The sequence below is a fragment of the Microplitis mediator genome, chromosome 11, assembly GCF_029852145.1.
Source record: "Microplitis mediator isolate UGA2020A chromosome 11, iyMicMedi2.1, whole genome shotgun sequence".
NCBI lineage: Eukaryota > Metazoa > Arthropoda > Insecta > Hymenoptera > Braconidae > Microplitis > Microplitis mediator.
The window spans coordinates 14,628,715-14,650,327 of NC_079979.1; the positions used below are offsets into that span (position 1 = coordinate 14,628,715).

Consider the following 21,613-nt stretch of genomic DNA (forward strand, 5'->3'; position numbering starts at 1 on the left):
CTACCGTGAGTATATATACCGACACTATGTAAATACTAGTCGAGCTTTGTTTGTGTCAAGAAACCTTTAACTAATTGTTCTGATAGAACCAAATTGTGAATTTACATATTTTTAATTCAACTTAAAAAATTAAAAGTTGAATTTTCTTTTATCGTTATTTACTATTTAATAAATTAAATTTTATAATTTACTCATCGTTTTATGAAGTTGAGTTTTTTTTATAGAAACTATTAAATAAATGAAATTTATTTTGTTTTAATAATTTTTTTCCTTTGTGTATTTCTTGAAAATGTTTCTTTGTTCTTGAAGCTATTTGCCGGAAGGCATTTTTTTAGAATTAAAAAATAATTTATTTATTTTTCAATTAATATTCATAATTTATATCAAGCGAATTGACATGTCATTTCTTTCATTTTATTTTATTTTATGAATAAATAAATTATGAACTTTTGAATAAATTAGTCATATTAAATAATGGAATTAATTACTGATGTACAAACAAATTTATTTATTTTTATCAGTGCTCATTCGCAAGACAGAATAATATCTAAAAAATGTCAGTATAATTCTTTATTCCATCTGGTGGAAAGAATAAAATTCGCTGAACAAAAAGATAAATGCGAAAAGTAAGAAAATGGCATTATAATGAGCTTGACGAAATAGACAGACACCTAGTTACATAAATAAACAGCAACGCTAACAAGGAAAAGTTTTAAAAAGAAGTAAAAAAATACGATAAAGAAAAAAAAGAGGAAGCGAAAAAAATAAAAAGCCAAGAAAATGATGATAAAAACAAAAAAAAACAACAGCAGTAGCAGGAAGAAGTGAAGAAAAGAGAACAGTAGTAGAAGTAGAAGTAGAAAAAAATATAAGAGAAAATAAGAGTAAAGAAGAGCTGAAGAAAGGATGTAAAATGCTTACACCACGTGACACATAGTGGTCCGCAAACAGAGAGAAACATACGCAGAGATCAGGAGAAATAAACCCCACTGCAGAGCTGTGGGCGCATTGCGCAAAACCCCCTGCTTGCTTGGCTTGCTCGCATTCCCTCCTCCCCTCCTCTACCACTCACCCTTCACCTCATCCTCATCCTCTGGTTCACCCTTCTCTATGTTACTTTTTCACTTCCTCGTGTACCACATTTTGCTACCATTACCTTTCTCTCTACTTCAATATTCGCTCACGCTATGCCACCTTTTTTTTTTTATTACTTCTTTTTCATCCTTCCAACCGACCGTTTCCCCATTCAAATCGTTTTCTATACCCTTGTTCATTCTGCCTCTTTTACTTCTTGCTCTTTTGACGCTCTCAATCCTTATATTGGCGCGAAATCTCTACCTCTGTTGCTCGAGCTCTCTATATCGTGTTCATCTACAACCTAACACTTTAATCTACACCTCTGTTTAATTATCCATTTCACTTAATATACCCATTATATAGGCGAAAAAAAAAACACATTTTTTCTGCCAACATTTTTTTTCTAACTATTGAAATGTGTTATTTTACAACTCAATAGCTTTTTTCCTCTTGAATTATCGAATTACCAGTTTAAATTGGTGAAAAAAAATTAAGTTTTTTATTAAAATTCAAGGCGGTAAAATAATCAAGAGATGTGAAAAAGAGGTTTTTTTAAATTTTGAGTTTATAGATTTTGACCTTTGACTATAAAAATTTTTTTACATGTCGCTAGAGAGCAATTGTAAAACAAGTAGCTTTTTTTTTATCTTCCAAAAGCTCTGGTCAGAAAACATTTTTCCATTGATTTGGATGTCATGTGCTGTTAGCTTTAACTTTTCTCCTCGAGTTAGGGAGGCCAAGTGAGCTCTGCGCAGCCATTTTTCCCCGGTTATCAGATATCAAAGGAAAAATCACACACTTTACTTTGACAACCGATTATTCATGACCTAATGATCCTACAGAAATCTAAGCTACGGTTTTAAAATCTTTAAGTATTCTCTACAAGATCTTTCGATCTTTTTTAGACGAAAAAATTTATTTTTTCACGTCAAACCCGTTTAATAAAAAAGTAAATAAATAGCTTTTTCCCATTTTTCACTAAATTTACCACTACACTAAAAATAATAATAGCTTAAAAATTTCAAAGTTAAGAGTCATAAACTAGAAAGTTCAAGCTCTAAAATGCGTTTCTTTCATCATTCTATAATCATTTTTCATAGAGTTACAGCCTTTTTAAGATCAATTTATAAAATTTCAAAGTAAACAAAAATAATATTTATAAATGTTTATTTTTTCTTTCATAAAAGATCCACTCAAATAGAAATGTAAAAAAAAAAAAAGTAAAAAACTAAATAATTCAATCAATTTGTCTCAATATTAACCTTTGTTGAATTTTTCATCGAACACGACATGAAAAAAAAAAAAAAAAAAAAAAAAGTTACCTCTACATTACCCAATAATGTATACGTTTGTAGAGGGTAAAGCGAAGCAAGTGGAGGATCGTATTCAAGAGACAAAGACTAAAAAAGTACAGCAAAGAGAAAGTTAAAACCAAGGAGAAAGATAGCAAGCACAGAAGAACATGGACCGCGGGTTCGTAAACCACTACTACGCAACGTTTACCAACCAAGAGAAATTAGAATAGCCGCAAGGCCAGAAGCTTCTCAGCATCAACGGAGGTTTCTAATTCTTCCTCAGGCAAAACTAACTTTCCAGTCTTTAGCCGTTCTCATTTAACCCCTCAACTTAATGTCTTTAAGCATTATTATTACCCTCTGTATACTAACTCTCATCACTTTATATACCTATTGCGCAAAATTTAACTAAACTTTTTGAATAAACGTCTTTTTCCCACATTTACACTCTTATTTACCTCACTACCAGCAACAACACCAACAACAACCACACCAAAAACAATAACATTAACATCAACATAAACAATAAAAATATAAATTTACTTAAAACAATGAAAATTAAACATAAACTAATTTAGAACAATTGAAACATTTTAATCTTATTAAATTATTCATTTTTATTACATATATATATGTATCAAGTAATCTTGTATCACCGAAGCCATGCGTGAAAATGCTCAAAATAACTATCCAGTTTTCGTATGCACGATAAAACCGGTTAATGGATACAACGTGAATAGCTGGGGGTGTTTTAAGCAGGCGAGGGGATAGAGGTGGCCCGGAATGGAGATGGGGAGTTTTGGGCGGGCATGAGGTGAAACTTGTCGAAATATCACTCTCTGAGTCCCTAAACTAAGCGCACAAGTGTTAGTAGTGCTGGTGGTACAGTAGGTTGCTCTCTGGATGGGTGACTGGGCTGGATGACTGCGATGGTGATGGTAGCGGTGGTGGTGGCGGTGGTATTCCTGGTGGAAACCGGAGTAATATCAGGTGGAGGCGAGTGTAGCAATTTCATTACCGTAACCACTGGGTACCCAGGCATTCATGTGCAACCAACAATGTCTGTACGTTTATGCAGAGGAGTGCTATACTCACTCATTCTTGTTACTCTTTCTCACTCTTGCGGCTATACCTTTAGCTCTTTTGCTCCTCCTCGTTTTCCATTGTATATAGTGTACAGTGAACACGAGATTGCGATCTGATGCAACTTGAGAGACCTACTGCCGCTTCGCTAATTCACTTTTGAGTCTAAACCCGCCTAAACGCCCGTTAAAAACTTTTCCTGACCACTCTACAGTAAAATACTTTACTGGGATATATACTTATTGTTAAATCTATACTGATTTAACAATTTATTTCGGATGGTAGAATCCTATTGCGTTCTAATGTTAACAATATTGTACGATTAAAACGCCAAGTGTTTGTGTTTTCAATTTATTTTCGAAAATTATTTTTTTATCTTTGCTTTGATTTGGAGGTGAGTTGAGCTAAATATATAATAATTTAACTAGGGTACAATGGATTTTTTAGAAATTTTATTGTGATTTGTGATACAATTCGAAGTTATTGTATAGTGCGACTCGATCTATTTTTGAATTTAACAGTTAATTATTTTTTTTATTGCGCAGCAGATTGATATAAAAAAATCTAATAGTTTTTTTAATTTACGATCACGGAAAATAGTGCTTTTTCATGTTTTTCATTAAAATTTTCTTTTATGACTTTTACGATCTTAAAATAATTTTTTTTTATAATCTTCACGTGACGTACAACAAATAAAAAAAAAAAATAATAAAGTTACAACATATTTTTAAATTCAAAAATAAGTCATGTCATACTTCTAAATTATTACCCAATTGGAGATTAAAAAGTAAAAAAAAAATTTTTCGAGAAAAAAATTTTGATGTTTTTTTCTAATATTCCAAATATTAAAAATAACTCGCAAATATTTATAATATCAATAACAAAGCAATAATTTAAGCCATAAATTTAGATAAATCTAATTTGACATTAACATCAAATAATCTGTGCGTATGTTCGCATGCGTAACCCTGATATAATCCTCAATACGCAACTAATTGACTTAATTTCTTATTCATCAGTATCAGATCACCCCAGAGAATGTTCTATCGACAGATCAATACTTGAATAATTGATTTATTATTAATAAATTAAATAAGAGCAAGTGAACTGTTGTAATGTATGATAATAAAAATGACCGATGGCTTAATTAAATTAAATTAAGGATGAATGAACTCTTATGTTTATTTTTGTTAAATAAATTTATACATAAATACAAACTTTTAGTCTTAGTGAACTATTTCTGTATAAATTGCTTGTGAGAATAAAGGTAATGTGTTAAGCCACCCGTAATTTATAATGTTATTTAATTCACTTCATGAATACGAAAATTTTCTCAACAATTGTTTTTGACGTTGTTTAAATTTAAGTTAATTTATAAATTAATATTCATATTATCATAACGAGAGAGGCGATAGATAATAATAATAATTATAATAACCCCTGAAAAAATGGATTAGATCTACGTATATCCATGTATAGATCCAAGTAGATTTACGTAAGTCTACACAGAAGAAAAAGATTTCTTAGTGCAAAAAATTTTTACTCGCCCCAAGAAAAGTTTTACTTGTCCCAAAAATTTTTCTGCATTATGAAGTGAAAAGAAAAATTTTCACAGGACGAGGAAATATTTTCTTGGGGCAAAAAAAAATTTTTTCTAGTTCTAAGAAAAATTTTGTTTTTAATTCATAATGCAAAATATTTCTCGAACCGAGAAATTCGATTTTTTGTGTACGTAAATCTATTCAGAACCAGGTAGACACTTTTTTTTTTATATCTCATTTGATCTACGTAGATCTACACAGAGTTACGTAGATCTTTGCATACCTACCTACAACAGCTTCATTAAATCTATATAAATCTATGTAGATCTAACAAAGCATGAAAAAGTGCGTCTACGTAGACCTGAGTAGATCTCCTTAGATCCATGTAAATCTACGTAGATCTCATCCATTTTTTCACGGGAATAATAATAATAATAATAATTAAGAAGAATTATTGTTATTATTATTATTATTTTATACATGAGATTATATCATGTGATTTATGATTTCACAGGATTTATTTCGGAAAATAATTTATTAACCAAGCAGTCTGGTGTTTTAACGGCTTTACAATGTCTTAGAAAAGCGTTACGGTAAATTAGGTCACGCAAAATTTTTAAAATATCTTCAGTATATATTTACCCGAGTATGATACGCTGAATCTATTTATATTATACACTATATACGGGAAAATCTGTATGATATTTCGCGTTTGCAGTTGAGAAAAAAAATTAAAAAAAAAAAAAGCAGATAATTTAAAAAAAAAATTTTATGATTTAAATTTTTTCGAGCTTACGTCGTAAAAAAGTTTACGGCAGTTTGAGATTTTTATTTGTTGGATCAAAACGTTATTTATTGTTCGACTCAATCTATTCACGTTGGACAGCATCATACATGTTACATTTGTAATATATTGTTTGTATATATCGACATTATTCAAGTTTTTATGAGTTAAATGTATGAATCATTTACTTGCTGGATTATTTTCTGTTCGCAATTCAATATTATAATGACAATCATATATTTAATAAATATTACTTTCCATAAATAAATAATGAAACATTAAATTTTCTTTGTCATTGTTGGATCCATCGATTGATGTATAAACTAAAGGATTTTATTACATGAAATATGAGTTTTAATATATAAAATAATTGTTACATTTCATTGTGATATTTATATTGTTGTTGATCATTATTTTTTTTGTTATTTTTTAATTAATAAAAGTATTGATTAAAAATATCGAAATATGATTCTTATGAATGTTTTTTCAACCACACAAAAGGTTGGAAAAAAATTTTTTAAATACATTGTGATATGTTGGATATATAAATATAGGGGAAGGGGGGGAGCAATACGGGGTACCCTCAAAATTTAAAAAAAAAAAATTTTATCTTTTACATGTTTTTTAAACATTCCAAAATCACTTTCGTAAATATAATTGAGCATTATTTCAAATTTTTTTTGCTAAACTTTTTCAAAAGTCGAGTGTCAGTCGAAAAATGTTAAAAACTTTTTTTTCTTCCTTTGTATCCAATAATTACGTAAAATGTAATTTTTCTTTATACGAATAACTTACAGAAAAATTTAATTCAATCAAATTTATTTAATATCTATTAAATTTTCTTATTTCTCCTTTTATAGGAAATCCCCCATTTTGCCCGCAAAGATGAAAATTTCTTTTTTAAACGGTATCTGAAAATTTTTTCTATTTACTTTGAATGTCATTACAAAAAAGATAGATTTAGCGTATTTGAGTCCTCGGAAACTCAGTATTTCTTTAAGTACCCCGGTTTGCCCCTTCCTCCCCTAACAATTGAATTTAGAAATTATTTTCTAACATTTCAACGAGTCTATACATTTTAAATTGGTATTGAAAAAAAAAAAAAAACATCATAGTTCATATAGATTTATTTGTAGAAAAATTATTTCAAGTTCATTATTGTCTGAGGTCAAAGTAAATTTGGTAAAAAAAGTTGGGGAATAAAAAATACGAAGATGCCAAGAAAAATTTTTTTTTTTATTTTTTTTGGGAAATGGGGCAGCTTTAAAAAAATTAATAAAATTTGACGCATGTTGATTTACGTATAAAATAAAATTTAAACAAGTATTGAAAAAAAAAATAATAAATAAATAATAATTTCCGGACAAATAAGTCCGAGACATCTCAAGTTACGTAGAAATAATATATTATAAATTAGAAGCATTAAAAAAATAATTTATTTCTTCTTTATAACATGAAATAAATTTTTGGAAAAAAATATAATAATCATTACTTTTAGCGATTGTCCTCAAAATTTCTGGGTGTATTATATATAGTAACTGTAATTCAAGCTAAATATGTTAAAAATAATTATAATTGAAAAAAATGTAAATAATATTTTGAAGAAATAATAAAAACTTTTAATGGATATATAAAAAAAAAAATTAATCTATAAATAATATCTGATAACATATATTGATATAATGTTTCAGATATGTCTAAAGTATTATAATATATTGATGACATAAAATTTTTTGATTTAAGTATTATATAGAAAGAAGAGAAGGTGGTCGTAAACCAGCCACCCGTTTTATAGGTATTTATTCATATAAATAAGCAAGTTACAGCCACATTATATTATATACATATACATATATAGATGCATACATAAAGGAACAAGCAACCATATATGGATCATTTATAACCAAATCCATACACTGTTCATGTATAAATTTCCAAGCACCATCACACCTGCGCTGTACCTCACCAGAATTCAAAATAAATTTCCTCTTATTTTAATCCCTTAATAAAATATAAAATAATAATAATAATAGTAAACTGTAGTAAAAATTAAACGCGGCTTACTTCTTTGGAATAATTAAAAAGATTTTAGCTCCTTAAAAAAGTTTTGTTAAAACTAAAACTAAAACTTAAAATTAATAATACCCAACGCTCTACTGACCCAGAATAATTATTAAGTATCCGAAAAGTTTTATAAACAATAATTAAATTAAATAATAAATTAACTATTATTATTCTCATGTTGGTTATAAATTTTCTTCAATTTTAAAAGACTTAACTTTCCAATAAAAATCTTCTCTTCTTTCATCTTATATATATATATTAAGTATCAGACACATTTTATTGACTACCGACAATAATCCCTCTTGAAAAATTGAATCAAGAGTCCCATATCGTTATTTATGAATTTCAGATAATTTGATGTCAGACAAAGATAAAGTATAAAGTAAACCATAAATGAAGGAGTATGAGTATTGATTAAACCATAAAGTATATAAAAAATAATAAAACAAAAAATAGTAATAATGGTAAAAAATAAAAAAAATTTTTAAAAATGTAAAAAAGTAGAGTAAGGTGGTAAGGTCAAGGGATTTGGTAAATGGAGTACTGTATACTATAGCGAGTATCGAATCGAGAAAGCAAGTAAAGTAAAGTAAAGTAAAGCAAACCAACCCCCTTATACGCGTTAGGAAGCTTGCAAGCGACTGTTGCCGTTACGTCTTAGCTCGTGTGATTCCGCGAATGCTCGGAAACGCCGGCGCCTGTGCCCGCCGTCGCGACGCCGGGCATATCCAGGGTGTGAGGGACGACGAGCGGGGTGACCCAGCAGCAAAGGCGTCCTTTTTACGCGATCACCCCGCCAGAAGGGTCTCGACTCTATATACGATCGGACGTACGTTACCTTACTCACAGCAACATTAACGTAACATTATCATCATTACTCCCGCATTATCATCATCATCATTATTATTATTATTATAACTATTATTGTTATTGTTATTATTAAATAAATTTTAAAATTATAAAAATAAATAATAAATTTAATTTTGTGCAAAAAAATAAAAACTTGTTATTTTTTTTTAAATTTTATTTAAAAGCTCAGGTGTTATTGTGGCAAAACGCGACAAATTGAAATATTTAAATTAAGTGCAGACAAGTGGTCCTTATTGTGGCATTTACATTGGACTTAAAAAATTTAAATAATTTAATTTAACAAGTGAAAGTTTACTTATTTACGTAATTAAAATTATGAGTGAGTGTAAATAATTAAAAGTTCGGTTAAATAAATTAAACGCGTTAAATGTCTATATATGACAGACCGGAGAAAATAAATAAGCTAATAGATGTGTAAATAAATATTATAATAAATTTACCGCGAAAATATTCTTTTAATTAGTTTTGAGTAACGGAAAGAAAAAAAATAGTAGTTGATAGAAAATATATATATATATATATATTATTTATAAAAGGAATAATTAAAGTTGTATTTGTACATCAATATTTATAAGTAACGCTCGCCGCGGCGATAAATCGCCCGACGATGCTGACCATGTCAACTCTCATGATGCCAACTACCATTACGACAATTACTAATCCAGGACCTATTTCAACGGCAAGTGTACCGCAGAAAAGTGAAAATAAGTTAACTACTACGGCAAGTCTTAGTCATTCAACCACCGCAGTCAACAGTAAATCAGGTGCTTTTAATTTATTTTTATTTGTTATTATTTAAAAAAAAAAACGAAAAAAAAAAATTATTCAATATTTTATGAAGTTTAAAAAGTCACGGCTTATTTTTTTAAGACTTGAGTATAAAGTTTAAATCAAATTAAGAGTTTAAAATTTATTGAAATATATGAATATAAGCTGAGAAATTTTTTTTCTGAAATAACACTTTTATTGACTGTTTTAAACAAAAAAAAGTGAGCGACAACTTAAGTAATTTATTCATATATTTTGTCTGGAATGTATGATGAAGTATCGATGAAAATTTACAAGTGATCAGGTCAAAAGTTCAAATGATAAAGTAAAAATTCTTAAATTTATTATTTTATATTTATTTTAGTTGAATTTAAAATTTCAGTCTGTTGTAATGGAATTAAAATTACGAGAGTTAAATTAATTTTAAAGTAACTGTTTGTTAAGTTGTTAAAAATGTGTTTTAATCCTTGAGCTGGTTAAATTTAGTAAAACATTGTAATGATATTCGTGAGTTTGAATTAAGAGGTAAAAAAAAAAGGATGAGCGGGAAAACAGGAAAGTTTGAGAAGCCGATTGATAGCTTTAGCTACGGCTTTACTCTCTAGGCGATCTTACCAAAGTTTAACATCCAAAGATTCAATTTTAGTTGCCACGCTAGCTAGAGCCCTCATTCTTATTGGTCACTGCTCAATTGTATGAATATGAATGAATACATATATACAAATATATTTCATAAAAATACTTGTGTGAATTCAATTTTAAAATTTTATTTTCCACGAATTTTATTATTCCTATAAAAATATTTTCAAACATAAATTTAATATAAAAAAATTTTCTTTTATTTTATTCAAATAAGAAAAGAGAAAATGAGGACACTGAGCAAAAAATTTATTTTTTACTCTAAATCTAATTTTGTTTTTAGATGAAAAGAAAAATTTGCAATTACCGTAAATTTTATTTTTTCGGAACAAAATGAGATTTTTCTTCAAATAAAGTCAGAAAATCTTAAATTGTTTAGTCAATTTTAAAAACTGAAAATTATAATTCAAAATCATTTCACCCCCGCCTTTTGAAGATTTAATAGTTTAATTTTTTAAATTAAATCGACAAAATAAGTTTATTGAAATAAAAGGTGACAAGTATTGAACTAATCTATTATCACAAAATTTTTATCGTATCAGATTTATTTCTCTCAAAGTTTGTGAAAAGAATTTCAAAAAGTTATAAACTCTGTCCTTTATTTAAATCCGACAAGTACATTTTCACTGAAAGCTGATCATATCCCATAAATTTATAGGATATTTACAGTTTGAATAATTAAAAAAAAAGAAAAAAAAATCAAAATTTTTAATTAAAAAAATTCATAATTCTTAAACTTTATTGACTTTTTTATAAAACAATTCTTTATTTATACTATTGTTATTATCAGAATTATTAATATTAATACTTTTAATATTCCCTTTGAAAAAATTACAAGTACAAGTAAAAAAAAAAAAAAAAATAGGTCATCGTGTGAATAAAAAATATAAAAAGAAATTAATATTTGAAATAGAGTTGAAACAATGAAAGCAGTTGTTAATACTATGAATATGTTAGCGCACTGGGTGTATGTGCATTAGCTATGTATACTAAAACTTTTCATCTATATATATATATATGTATACATTTATATAAATATGTATGTATTATAGAGATATGTACATACCGTAAATGTATATATACAACATTTATATATGTATGAAAAGGGGCACGAAAGCCAAATAAAGGAGCAAGACAAGCATGAAGATCCACTTGGGTGACCGATCAAAATCTTGAGCTTTCTCTCTTTGGTTACTGTCCGAGCCAACGCGGGCGACTTCCTTCCTCACTCCCGCCTCAGTGCCCACTAAATTTTCCCAGTCAACTAAGGAGCAGTTGCAACTGCTGAAAAGCTACATAGCTAGTGTGTCTAGGAAAAGCTAAAGCTGGGTATGTTGAAGGGTAAAAAGGGAGTTGGGAGGTAGGAAAGTATATACTGTGTCTGTGATTTGGCTAGATGCCCTGAGGAAGAGCAAAATTTCAGGTCCCCTTTTCCTCCGGGGATAAATCTGAGTTTTGGCGCGATCAACCAGGAAAGGAAAGGGTGCAGCAGAGTAATAACTATAAGACTCTCTACGGGTGTTCCGTTCCTTTCTCTTATATATTTTATCTCTCTCTCTCTCTCTCTCTCTCTTTCTCTCTTGTTGGTTCTAGCTTAGCTTTAGGGAGCTGAGACAATTCACTTTTGGATAGAAATCACGCCAAATCTCGGTTGTGTCCACCACTCATTTTTGGATAACCAAAAAACTCCTAAATTTATTGAGATTAAGAATACTACGTCTCTTTTTTTTATATTTTTTGTTTCTACTTTACTCCACTTACTTTTTTTTCCCAACAGTTTTTTATAATTTTTTATTTTAGTTCCTATCCCGACTTTAGCTCGCGAGCTTTTTCATTTAACGTCTAGAGTATAAGATGGGTGCTTGAAGAAGTAATGTATATATATATATATATATATATATATATATATATATATATATATATATATATATATATATATATATATATATATATATATATATATATATATATATATATATATATATATATATATATATATATATATATATATATATATATATATCTAAGATTAAAAGGCATATCCGTATTGTTCTTTACTCAAAAATGAAACTTGTCTTTTTATAAAGTAACAGCAAGCGAGTCAAGTATGCCCAAGATAGGGTACTTCCTATAATTAATGAAATTATGAATTTAATCCTTCTAATGGGAGAGAAAACGGCGAGAAGAGGATAAGGGATATATAGAAAAATGAAAGAGAAAGAAAATTAGATGAGCTCAAATATATATATATATATATTTAGTTTTTGTGTCACAAAAGCTGATTTTTAAATTTTTTATAATATTAAATATTTAATTAAACTTGTCTTAAAAAATTCAAGAAACGTCGCGTGTTGTTAGTTGATGCAATCCAAGTGTCTAGACTTATTATTTTACTTATTTCATTATAAACTATTTACAAAAAATTTTATATCTTCTGTTCAATTAACTTATTATTACTCTTATTACTTGATTTCTCATTTAGCAAAAAGTCCTACAAATAATTTTTTTTGAAAAATGTAAGCAAGAAGTTCTTTGATTTTATTGAACCTCTAGATCTTTGAACAAATAAATTATTAAAAATCTATTAATCACAAGCTTTAATTTTATACCCAACATATAGTTTTAGTAAAAAAAATTTGATAAAGAATAAAAACTTCCTTAGAATTATTTTGAAAGATATTTAAATTTGAACTAAAATCAAATACCAACATCCAAACGATCTGATAGGTATTCTACTGCAATGAATACTAAAAATTAAGTACACGGTTATTCTAATATTTTTACTGTTCATTTTATAGAATAAAATTATATTTAATATTTTTCTTTTATTAATAAATATTTTATCTTTATTATTAATAACAAGAATTTTTAGTTAATATTTTTTCGAGTGAAATATTAAATATATACTTAAATATTTATTCAGCAGAGTTAAATGATGTTTGATTTTAAAATATTTGTACTTTTAATTTACTTGAAACATAAAAAAGTAACATCTCCAGTTGATTATTTTTTTTTTTTACAAAGACTCGTATTGTTATTTCACCAGGAGCTTTTATAATAAAAAATTTCGCTTCGCAAAATAAAATATTAAATATACTAAAAAAAAAAAAAAGGAATATTGCATTTCCAACACATTTTAAAATAAAAATAATATTTACGAAAGAAAATGAAAACATTTATTTGTTTAGCAGATGAAATTTAACCGAAATGCATTTGCAAAAAATGCAATTACTCGTTCATGTGTTAAAAAAAAAATTGATTGAAATGACATTTGGTTGAATAAGTATCGTGTTACGTAAACCATATATTCGTATTTTATTTTTATTATATCAAATAAAAAGCTATCTTGCCTTGCGTTGACTCAAATAGCCGTTGGGTTAAATTGATACGAGCAAATATCATCGGCGTAAAAGACGTGGTAAAACGACGACAAAATGACAGAAACGATAACCAGCAGTAACGACAATAGGACACCGGCATCAGCATCAGTGTAGGGAAATAAGTAGAACGGATGTTAAGTCCTGAGATGAAAATATAACAAAAAATAAAAAAAATAAAAAATATATATATAAAAGCAGGTAATAGCTGATATGAGAGTGTAGAGAGTAAAAGAGCCTATGGATCGAAGGATAATAGGAATAAGAGTAAAGGTATCGTATTTACTAGTCGAAACACTTGAGTAGTAGAGTTGTGTGTCTGATGCCCGGAAAGACTTCTTGGTGAATTTAAAACAGCCGATATCATCCAGCACCAACCCTTACACCTTACTCGTCTCTCCTCTTCTTTCCACTCCTCCCTTTTCGTTTCCTCTCATCTATATACTTGTACTTGTACTTGGATATAGCTATGTAGAGTTGGACGATCGATATGCTAATATTTTGACGCTTTCGAAGAAAATGAAATTATACCTTAGATATATATACTATTGAGAGACATAAAAAGTAAATGCACAGTAAAGATAAAAATAAAATTAATATTTATTCTTTCAATTTGTTCTATCCAAGTTGTAAAAATATTAAATTGTTATTAAAAATAAAAAAAAACATTTGATTAAAAAAAATTCTTAGGTCATGAAAATATTGTGAGTAAATGTCCAGGCCGCGGGCTATGGGGTAAAATGATCCAGCAGTTTTTTTTTAGCTAATTTAAAAAGGTAAAAAAGTTTATTTGATAGCTTTTAGTATTTTTTTGATGTATCGTATGTCAAATGTGATCAATTGATTTAAAAAGAAAATAACTTTAGTGGAATTAATCCATCAATTCTTCGGCTAAATGAATTTTTAAACTGATTCGCTTTTTTCTCTCTTTATTAGTTTTTATTTTAAAATGAGATAGGAAATTTAAGAGAGGATTTTTGTTGAGCTAAAGATTGTGACAAAGTATATGAGATTTTTTGAGTAAATGTGACTTTTTTATCAAAATTCTAGATAAAAAATTGAGAGGAAATTTTCAGTTTTTTAATATATGCTGCTGGAAACTAATCTAGTATTATTAGTATAGAATAAAGTAATTAGGAAATTTACTGTGACACCAAAAATTTTGCTGAATACCTAAAATATACAAACATAGATAAAGGGTGGATAAGATGTACTATTCTCATACATTCAGAACATGGAAAACTTTTAATTAGCCGTAAAAAATTTTTTTTCGTAATATTATTATTTCTATAAATTTAATAACATTTCAAAATATTTTTCATATGTAAATTTATGGTAAATATTATATGTAATAAAATTTAAAAGCAAAAACTTTGAAAAAAAAAAATTTGAATTCTCTATTTCATTCGCTTTTTTTCTTTATACTGTAAAAAATTTGCGGAGTAAATGTGAAGTGGATAGATTTTTTATTTATTCACTCTCCTTGAAGTGAAATTCACTCCGAAGGGAAATTTTCGTGAAGTGGATGATTTTTTAGTAATTTAATCCTTTAGGAGTGAAATTCACTTCGAAAAAGCCAGTGAAAAAAAAATCGTTGAAAAAGTGTTGACTACACGGAAAGAAAGTTTCTTTAAAAATTACCGTTAAATTCACTGTAATAGTGGAACAAATGGCACGAACTAATCATTTGTCGGTAAGTGAGATAATTTTTAACTTTTTTTCAACAAATTTTACCGTAGTCTACCATAAATTTTATTCGGTTTTCGGTAAATTTTATGAAGTCTACCACAAAATAAATAAATTTTTTCGTAACTTTTATTTCAAAAATTGTAATAAATAAAAGCGCCGCATTATGTCCCACGATTACGGTGAATTCAACGGTAATTTTTAAAGAAAATTTCTTTCCGTGTATTTTAAACTGCAAAATGTGACACAATGACAAACTTTTTTTAAACGATTTTTAAACTTTGAAAATTACAAAGATAATAAACAATTGGACTTAATAATACTATAAGTTAACGTTTTTAAACTCTTTTGTAAACTTTTTTCGGCTTTTTATAAAAGTGCTTTCATCATTTTTAACTTCCCGCTAAGAAAATTGTAAATTTTCGAAAATTCGGGAAGTTATTGTTTTCACCCCGATTTTCTAAAATCGAGTTTTCATCAGATGTCGACGTTTTGAAGTCCTAGGAAGCTATTCTGACTATTTTCAGAATGATGTCCGAGTGTATGTTAGTATGTGTGTGTGCGTGTGAGTGTGTGTAAACTCTTTGTAACTTTTTAACTAATGAATCGTTTTGGATGGTTAAGGTGACAATCGAAAGAGCTTGTTGGCCATCAACTTTCCTAAAAATTTCAGATCGTTTGATCATGTAGACTCGAAAATATTGGCGAATTACGAAAAGATAAAAATTTTTTTTTTTAGTTTTTTAGTGATTTCTCAGAAACGACTTGAACGATCGACTTTAAAATCAGCTCTAGAATTTGATAAAATGCGTCGATTGCTGCCTTAGCCATCTCAATCAGTTAATTTGTACGAGAGATATCGCGGGAGAAAGAAATGGTAAAGAACAGTTATTTGCGAATATCTTTGAGACGACTCGACCAAACAATTTCAAAATCTAATTAGCTCTCGAACTCAATAAAACGCGTTGGTTGCCATCTTAACCATGGAAATCGGTTAATTCGTTCGCGAAATATCGTTGGAGAAAAAAATGGCGAAAAACGGTTTTTTTCGAAAACAATGGCACACAAAAGTATTTTCGAGCTCAAAGATCTCGAAAATGTGTTCACAATAATGTTTTTGAGCTCAAGGAGCTCGAAAACAGCGGGAAGTTTTGGGGCTGGCCTGCAGGGTTAACCGATAGACCGATTTGTTTCAGTGAAAAATACGTTCAGAAAAAGCTGATTTCTGAACGTTTTTTTAGCATATCTTAACAATATGATATTCATTTATTTTTCTCTTGAATTTTCAAAAATTTAAAAAACGTTCAAAAAAGTTCGTCGTTGTGTCACGTTTTGAAGTTTGAAATAGTCAACGCTTTTTCAACGTTTTTTTTTTTTCACGCGGGAGTTTTGAAAAATATTAATTATGAAACTCTCGGCTATACTTCCGAATCCGGCACCTCGCAATATATATGTATAAATGTGTGGCCAGATTCGAAAATATAGCCAAAAACTTCGCAAATTGAAATCGTAATAAAAACATAGTTAAGTTAGGTCTTTTATGCTTTGACATTTATATTGAAAGCGGAAATAATTAGGAGCTACCTTTACATATTATTCACGCGAATAATTTTTAAAAATCAACTGATAATGAAAACTTTGACGCTTATGAAGTTTAAAATAGTAGTTTATCTATCGAGTGCGATTGTGTTTAAGACGCGAGTGTGAAGATTGGTGCCCGAGCCGAAGGCGAGGGTCTTAGACTCGATTGTACTAGATAAATACATTAGTTTTTGTGACAGATATTTGAAATTTACTACATTTAGTGCCTATAAATGGCAGGTTATAAATCCGTGTTAATTTATTTGGTAAGATTGTTTTGAATATTTGTTGAAAATTAGAGAGAAGTCGGTAAGTGGACGAATTAAAATGATAATAAATTTTGTCACAAGATGGCTCGTTAAGTTACTTCGATATTTTTTGGTCGTTTGCCATCGCACATGTAACCAAAAAATATTTTTTGATCCGATGATGACGTCACTATTAGAACGATTAGGTATCTTTTTTACCAGCTGTATCTTATCTAATATTTTTAGCTGCCGGCTATAGGCGCTATATGTCGTAGATTTCAAGTGTCTGTCACAAAAAATACATTTTTCGTTTTTCATCATTAAAGTGAAACAGAACCTCTTTGTCACACTTAAAGAAATAAACGGAACTATTTTTGCTGTATTCACTCCCGATATTTTGCAGTGTATGATAAATTTTACTGTTACACGAAAAATTAATCAAAATTAAACTTGAAGTATCTTTGTGTAAAAAATAAAATAATTTTTCCAGCTTTCGCGGTAATTTTTAACCACAAAGATTCATCGTAGATGTAAAAGAAAAAAAATAGCATGAACTGATAGAATTTATTCGTTTTTTTCTGATAGTAGTATATATATATATATTAGGGTGGCGCAAAAAAACCGACTATTTTTTTTTTTTCAATCTCGCATGAAAATTTGTTGGTTTACGATGTTTTAAGAAGCCTCTCCACAAATCAGCTCGATAAAAAATTTTTAAGAGGTCGCTCACGAATTTTGAAAATATCGAAAATGATCGAAAGTAGGATTTTTATTAAAAAAATTTTTTTTTTCTCGTGGCAGCAATAGTTTATATTTGTAAAATCATGACTATGCTGAAAATTTCAGCCCAAAATTTAAATATTTAAACGGCGCTCAAGAATTTCGAATATTAACTGATAATATGTAATTAATAGTTTGAATTAGTTTTTATAACTCAATTGTAGTCATTTCACTTAAATATAACTTTTGCATACCCAAAAATATACAGAACAGTCTTAAACAATGAAATTCGGTCAGTTTTGAATAAGCGAAAAAACCTACAAATTGAATTAAAAAATAAAAAAGTATGTAAATAACTTATTATTTCTATTTCTCGGGTTATATTTCCATTCATTGTCATGCAAATTGATGGTGAAAAAATCGAGAAGCTTTATTATTAATATTTAAGGGTCGCTCAAAAACGTCCAAGAGACTGCGCTCGGAAACATTCAAAATTCTTGAGCGCCGTTTAAATATTTAAATTTTGGGCTGAAATTTTCAGCATAGTCATGATTTTACAAATATAAACTATTGCTGCCACGAGAAAAAAAAAATTTTTTTAATAAAAATCCTACTTTCGATCATTTTCGATATTTTCAAAATTCGTGAGCGACCTCTTAAAAATTTTTTATCGAGCTGATTTGTGGAGAGGCTTCTTAAAACATCGTAAACCAACAAATTTTCATGCGAGATTGAAAAAAAAAAAATAGTCGGTTTTTTTGCGCCACCCTAATATATATATATATATATATATATATATATATATATATATATATATATATATATATATATATATATATATATATTGTTTGTGATTAAAAAGAACGTTATTTATGTATTAACAGTGTTTTGAAATTTAAACCGGATTGTGTATGAGTGTTATTATTATAATTATCTAGAGGTAGAAAATATTCGTATCTGAAAATGAATCATGAAATAATAATGTTGTATATAGCACGCGAAATTGCATTTTACTCTTTTGTTAGAGCTAAAATGTGCTAATTTTCTGTCACGGATATTTTGTCTACGCATAACAATGTGTGTCACCTACAAACTTCTATAGTTAATTATTTATTAAACAGTTTTAAGCATGCAACCGTGTATTTATATTTGAAAAAAAATTTTTTAAAAACGAAATAATTGCTCAATTCTTTTTAACTGCTCTGCATAAAAAAATAACGTTTACTCTTTTAATAATTAGTTAACACAAATAGCACTTTAATTATATGTCGAAGTAATTTTACTCCGGTATCAAAGACTAAATTTATATATTTTTTTTTTTATTTTGTAAAGAGTAAAAATAAATTGCTCCTCATTACTGACATCAAAAAGAATTTCTAGTATAAAAACAAAATAATAAAATAAATCAAGCACGATGTTTTGATCATTTATTTAATATATTATTTTTAATACATTCAATATGATGTAACAAAATTTTAAACCGGACCGAGCGATTCCCAAGGAAAATATATTTTTAGTATTTTTGAATATTTTTTATTCAGAAACCAATTGAGATAGAGATTTGAAATTTTAAAGACCTTAATCTTTTAATAGTACATACATAACCTGAAACTATGAATAAGATATACGCACGCTATATGCCAATTTCCCTATTCCATTTTGCCCCGAGTGCTATGTTTCATACTCTCTTACATCATAATTATTTAAACCTCCATAAACAAAAAGTACTCACAATATATAAAATTTTAAAATAACAATAACTAGCAACCTGAAGTGTCTATGTGACTGTCCAAATATCATATCTAAATTTATGAAATATTTCTTAAATTAAATCATTAGTTTATTGATTTTTTACACACTTCAAGCGTCAAGCGTTGAGGGTACTTTATGATCGATCTATTTTTATTGACTCATTCACTCACATTGAATTATCTCTACACTCTTTTGATTACACTAAAATGGGTCAAATTGCCACTGAAAAAAATAATCGCTAGCTGCTAGCGATTTTTTAACTTCCCGCTAAGAAAATCGACGATTTTCGAGAAATTGGGAAGTTATTGTTTTCACCCCGATTTGCGAAAATCGAAATTTCATCAGATGTCCACGTTCTGAGGTCCTAGGAAGCTATTCTGACTATTTTTAGAATTATGTCCGAGTGTCTGTATGTATGTATGTGTGTGTGTGTGTGTGACCGGCTTATAACTTTTTAACTAATGAACCGATTTGGATGGTTAAGGCGACAATCGAAAGAGCTTGTTGGCCATCAACTTTTCTGAAAATTTCAGATCATTTGATCAAGTAGATTCGAAAATATTGGCGAATTACGGAAAAAAAATTTTTTTTTTTTTAGTTTTTTATTGATTTCTCAGAAACGACTCGAACGATCGAACTCAAAATCTAATCGGCTGTAGAACTCAATAAAAGGCGTCGATTGCCGCCTCAACCATCAAAATCGGTTCATTCGTTCGTGAGATATCGTGGGCAAAAGAAATGCCAAAAACCGGTTTTTTGCGAATATCTATGAAACGACTTAACCAAACAATATCAAAATTTGATCAGCTCTAGAACTTAATAAAACACGTCGATTGCCACCTCAACCATTGAAATCGGTCGATTCGTTCGTGAGATATCGTGGGAGAAAGAAATGCTAAAAACGGTTTTTTTAACTTCCCGCTAAGAAAATTGCAAATTTTCAAAAAAGGGAAGTTATTGGTTTCGGTCCGATTTTCGAAAATCGAGTTTTCATCAGATGTCGACGTTTTGAGGTCCTAGGAAACTATTCTGACTATTTTCATAATGATGTCCGAGTGTATGTTAGTATGTGTGTGTGCGTGTGAGTGTGTGTGTGTGAACTTTTTTTTGTCCGACGATATCTTTGGAACGGATGAACCGATTTGAACGTACTTGGTGGCGATCGAAAGAGCTCACCAAAACTTAGTCTTGATTAGATTTTGGGATAAATCGATCATGTAGTTTACAAGTTATACAAAGAATAAGAATTAAAAATTGTTTTTTATTTTAGTTTTTTATTGATTTCTCAGAAACGACTTATACGATCAACTTCAAAATCTAATCAGCTCTAGAACTCAATAAAACACGTCGATTGCCGCCTCAATCATCAAAATCAGATAATTCGTTCGAGAGTTATGTTATCGGGGGAGAAAGAAATGGTAAAAAACAGTTTTTTGCGAATATCTTCGAAACAACTGAACCAAACAATTTCAAAATTTTATCAGCTCTAGAACTCAATAAAATACGCCAATTGCCGCCGCAACCATCAAAATCGGTCAATTCATTCCTGAGATATCGTTGGAGAAAGAAATGCTAAAATCGTTTTTTTTTTTAAAACAATGGCACACTAAAGTATTTTCGAGCTCGAAGAGCTCGAAAATGTATCCACAACAATGTTTTCGAGCTCGAGGAGCTCGAAAACAGCGGGAAGTTTTGGGGCTGGCCCGCAGGGTCAACCGATAGACAGATTTTTTCGAAAAGAATCGGATACAATTGTATTTTCGAGCTCGAGGAGCTCGAAAATGTACTTACAACAATGTCTTTTTCGAAAACAGCGGGAAGTTTTGGGGCTGGCCCGCAGGGTCAACCGATAGACAGATTTTTTCTCTAGCAGCTAACGATTTTTTCTTTAGCAGGGAGCGATTAAAAATCGCTTGCTAGAAGCGATTTTGTCGCTAGCTGATAACGATTTTTTTGCTAGCAAATTACACATTTGTTCCTTGCAGCTACCGATTAAAAATCGCTAGCTGCTAAAGAAAAAAATCGCTAGCAGCTAGCGATTATTTTTTTCAGTGTGTATACTAATACAAAGACAATTTATTAAAGGATAATTTCGACCAAATATTAAGCGGATTGATTATTCCGTTGA

The 21,613-nt window shown here is 28.8% G+C and overlaps 1 protein-coding gene and 1 long non-coding RNA gene across 4 annotated transcripts in view; one reads left to right on the forward strand and one right to left on the reverse strand.

Moving 5' to 3' along the window:
* LOC130678028 (nucleolysin TIAR) overlaps nucleotides 1–21,613 on the forward strand; it is a 206,770-nt gene that overhangs the window by 112,358 nt on the left and 72,799 nt on the right. The window contains exon 1 of one of the 3 annotated variants that reach the window (XM_057485008.1): nucleotides 8,643–9,478. The exons of the other annotated variants lie outside the window; for them this stretch is intronic. Within the exon in view, the coding sequence (XP_057340991.1) occupies nucleotides 9,322–9,478 (157 nt within the window). The 5' untranslated portion in view covers nucleotides 8,643–9,321. Of the gene's footprint in view, nucleotides 1–8,642; nucleotides 9,479–21,613 lie in introns of those variants that run through there. 3 annotated transcript variants of the gene reach the window in all.
* LOC130678040 (uncharacterized) overlaps nucleotides 1–21,613 on the reverse strand; it is a 181,556-nt gene that overhangs the window by 80,030 nt on the left and 79,913 nt on the right. The gene's annotated exons all lie outside the window — the stretch shown is intronic.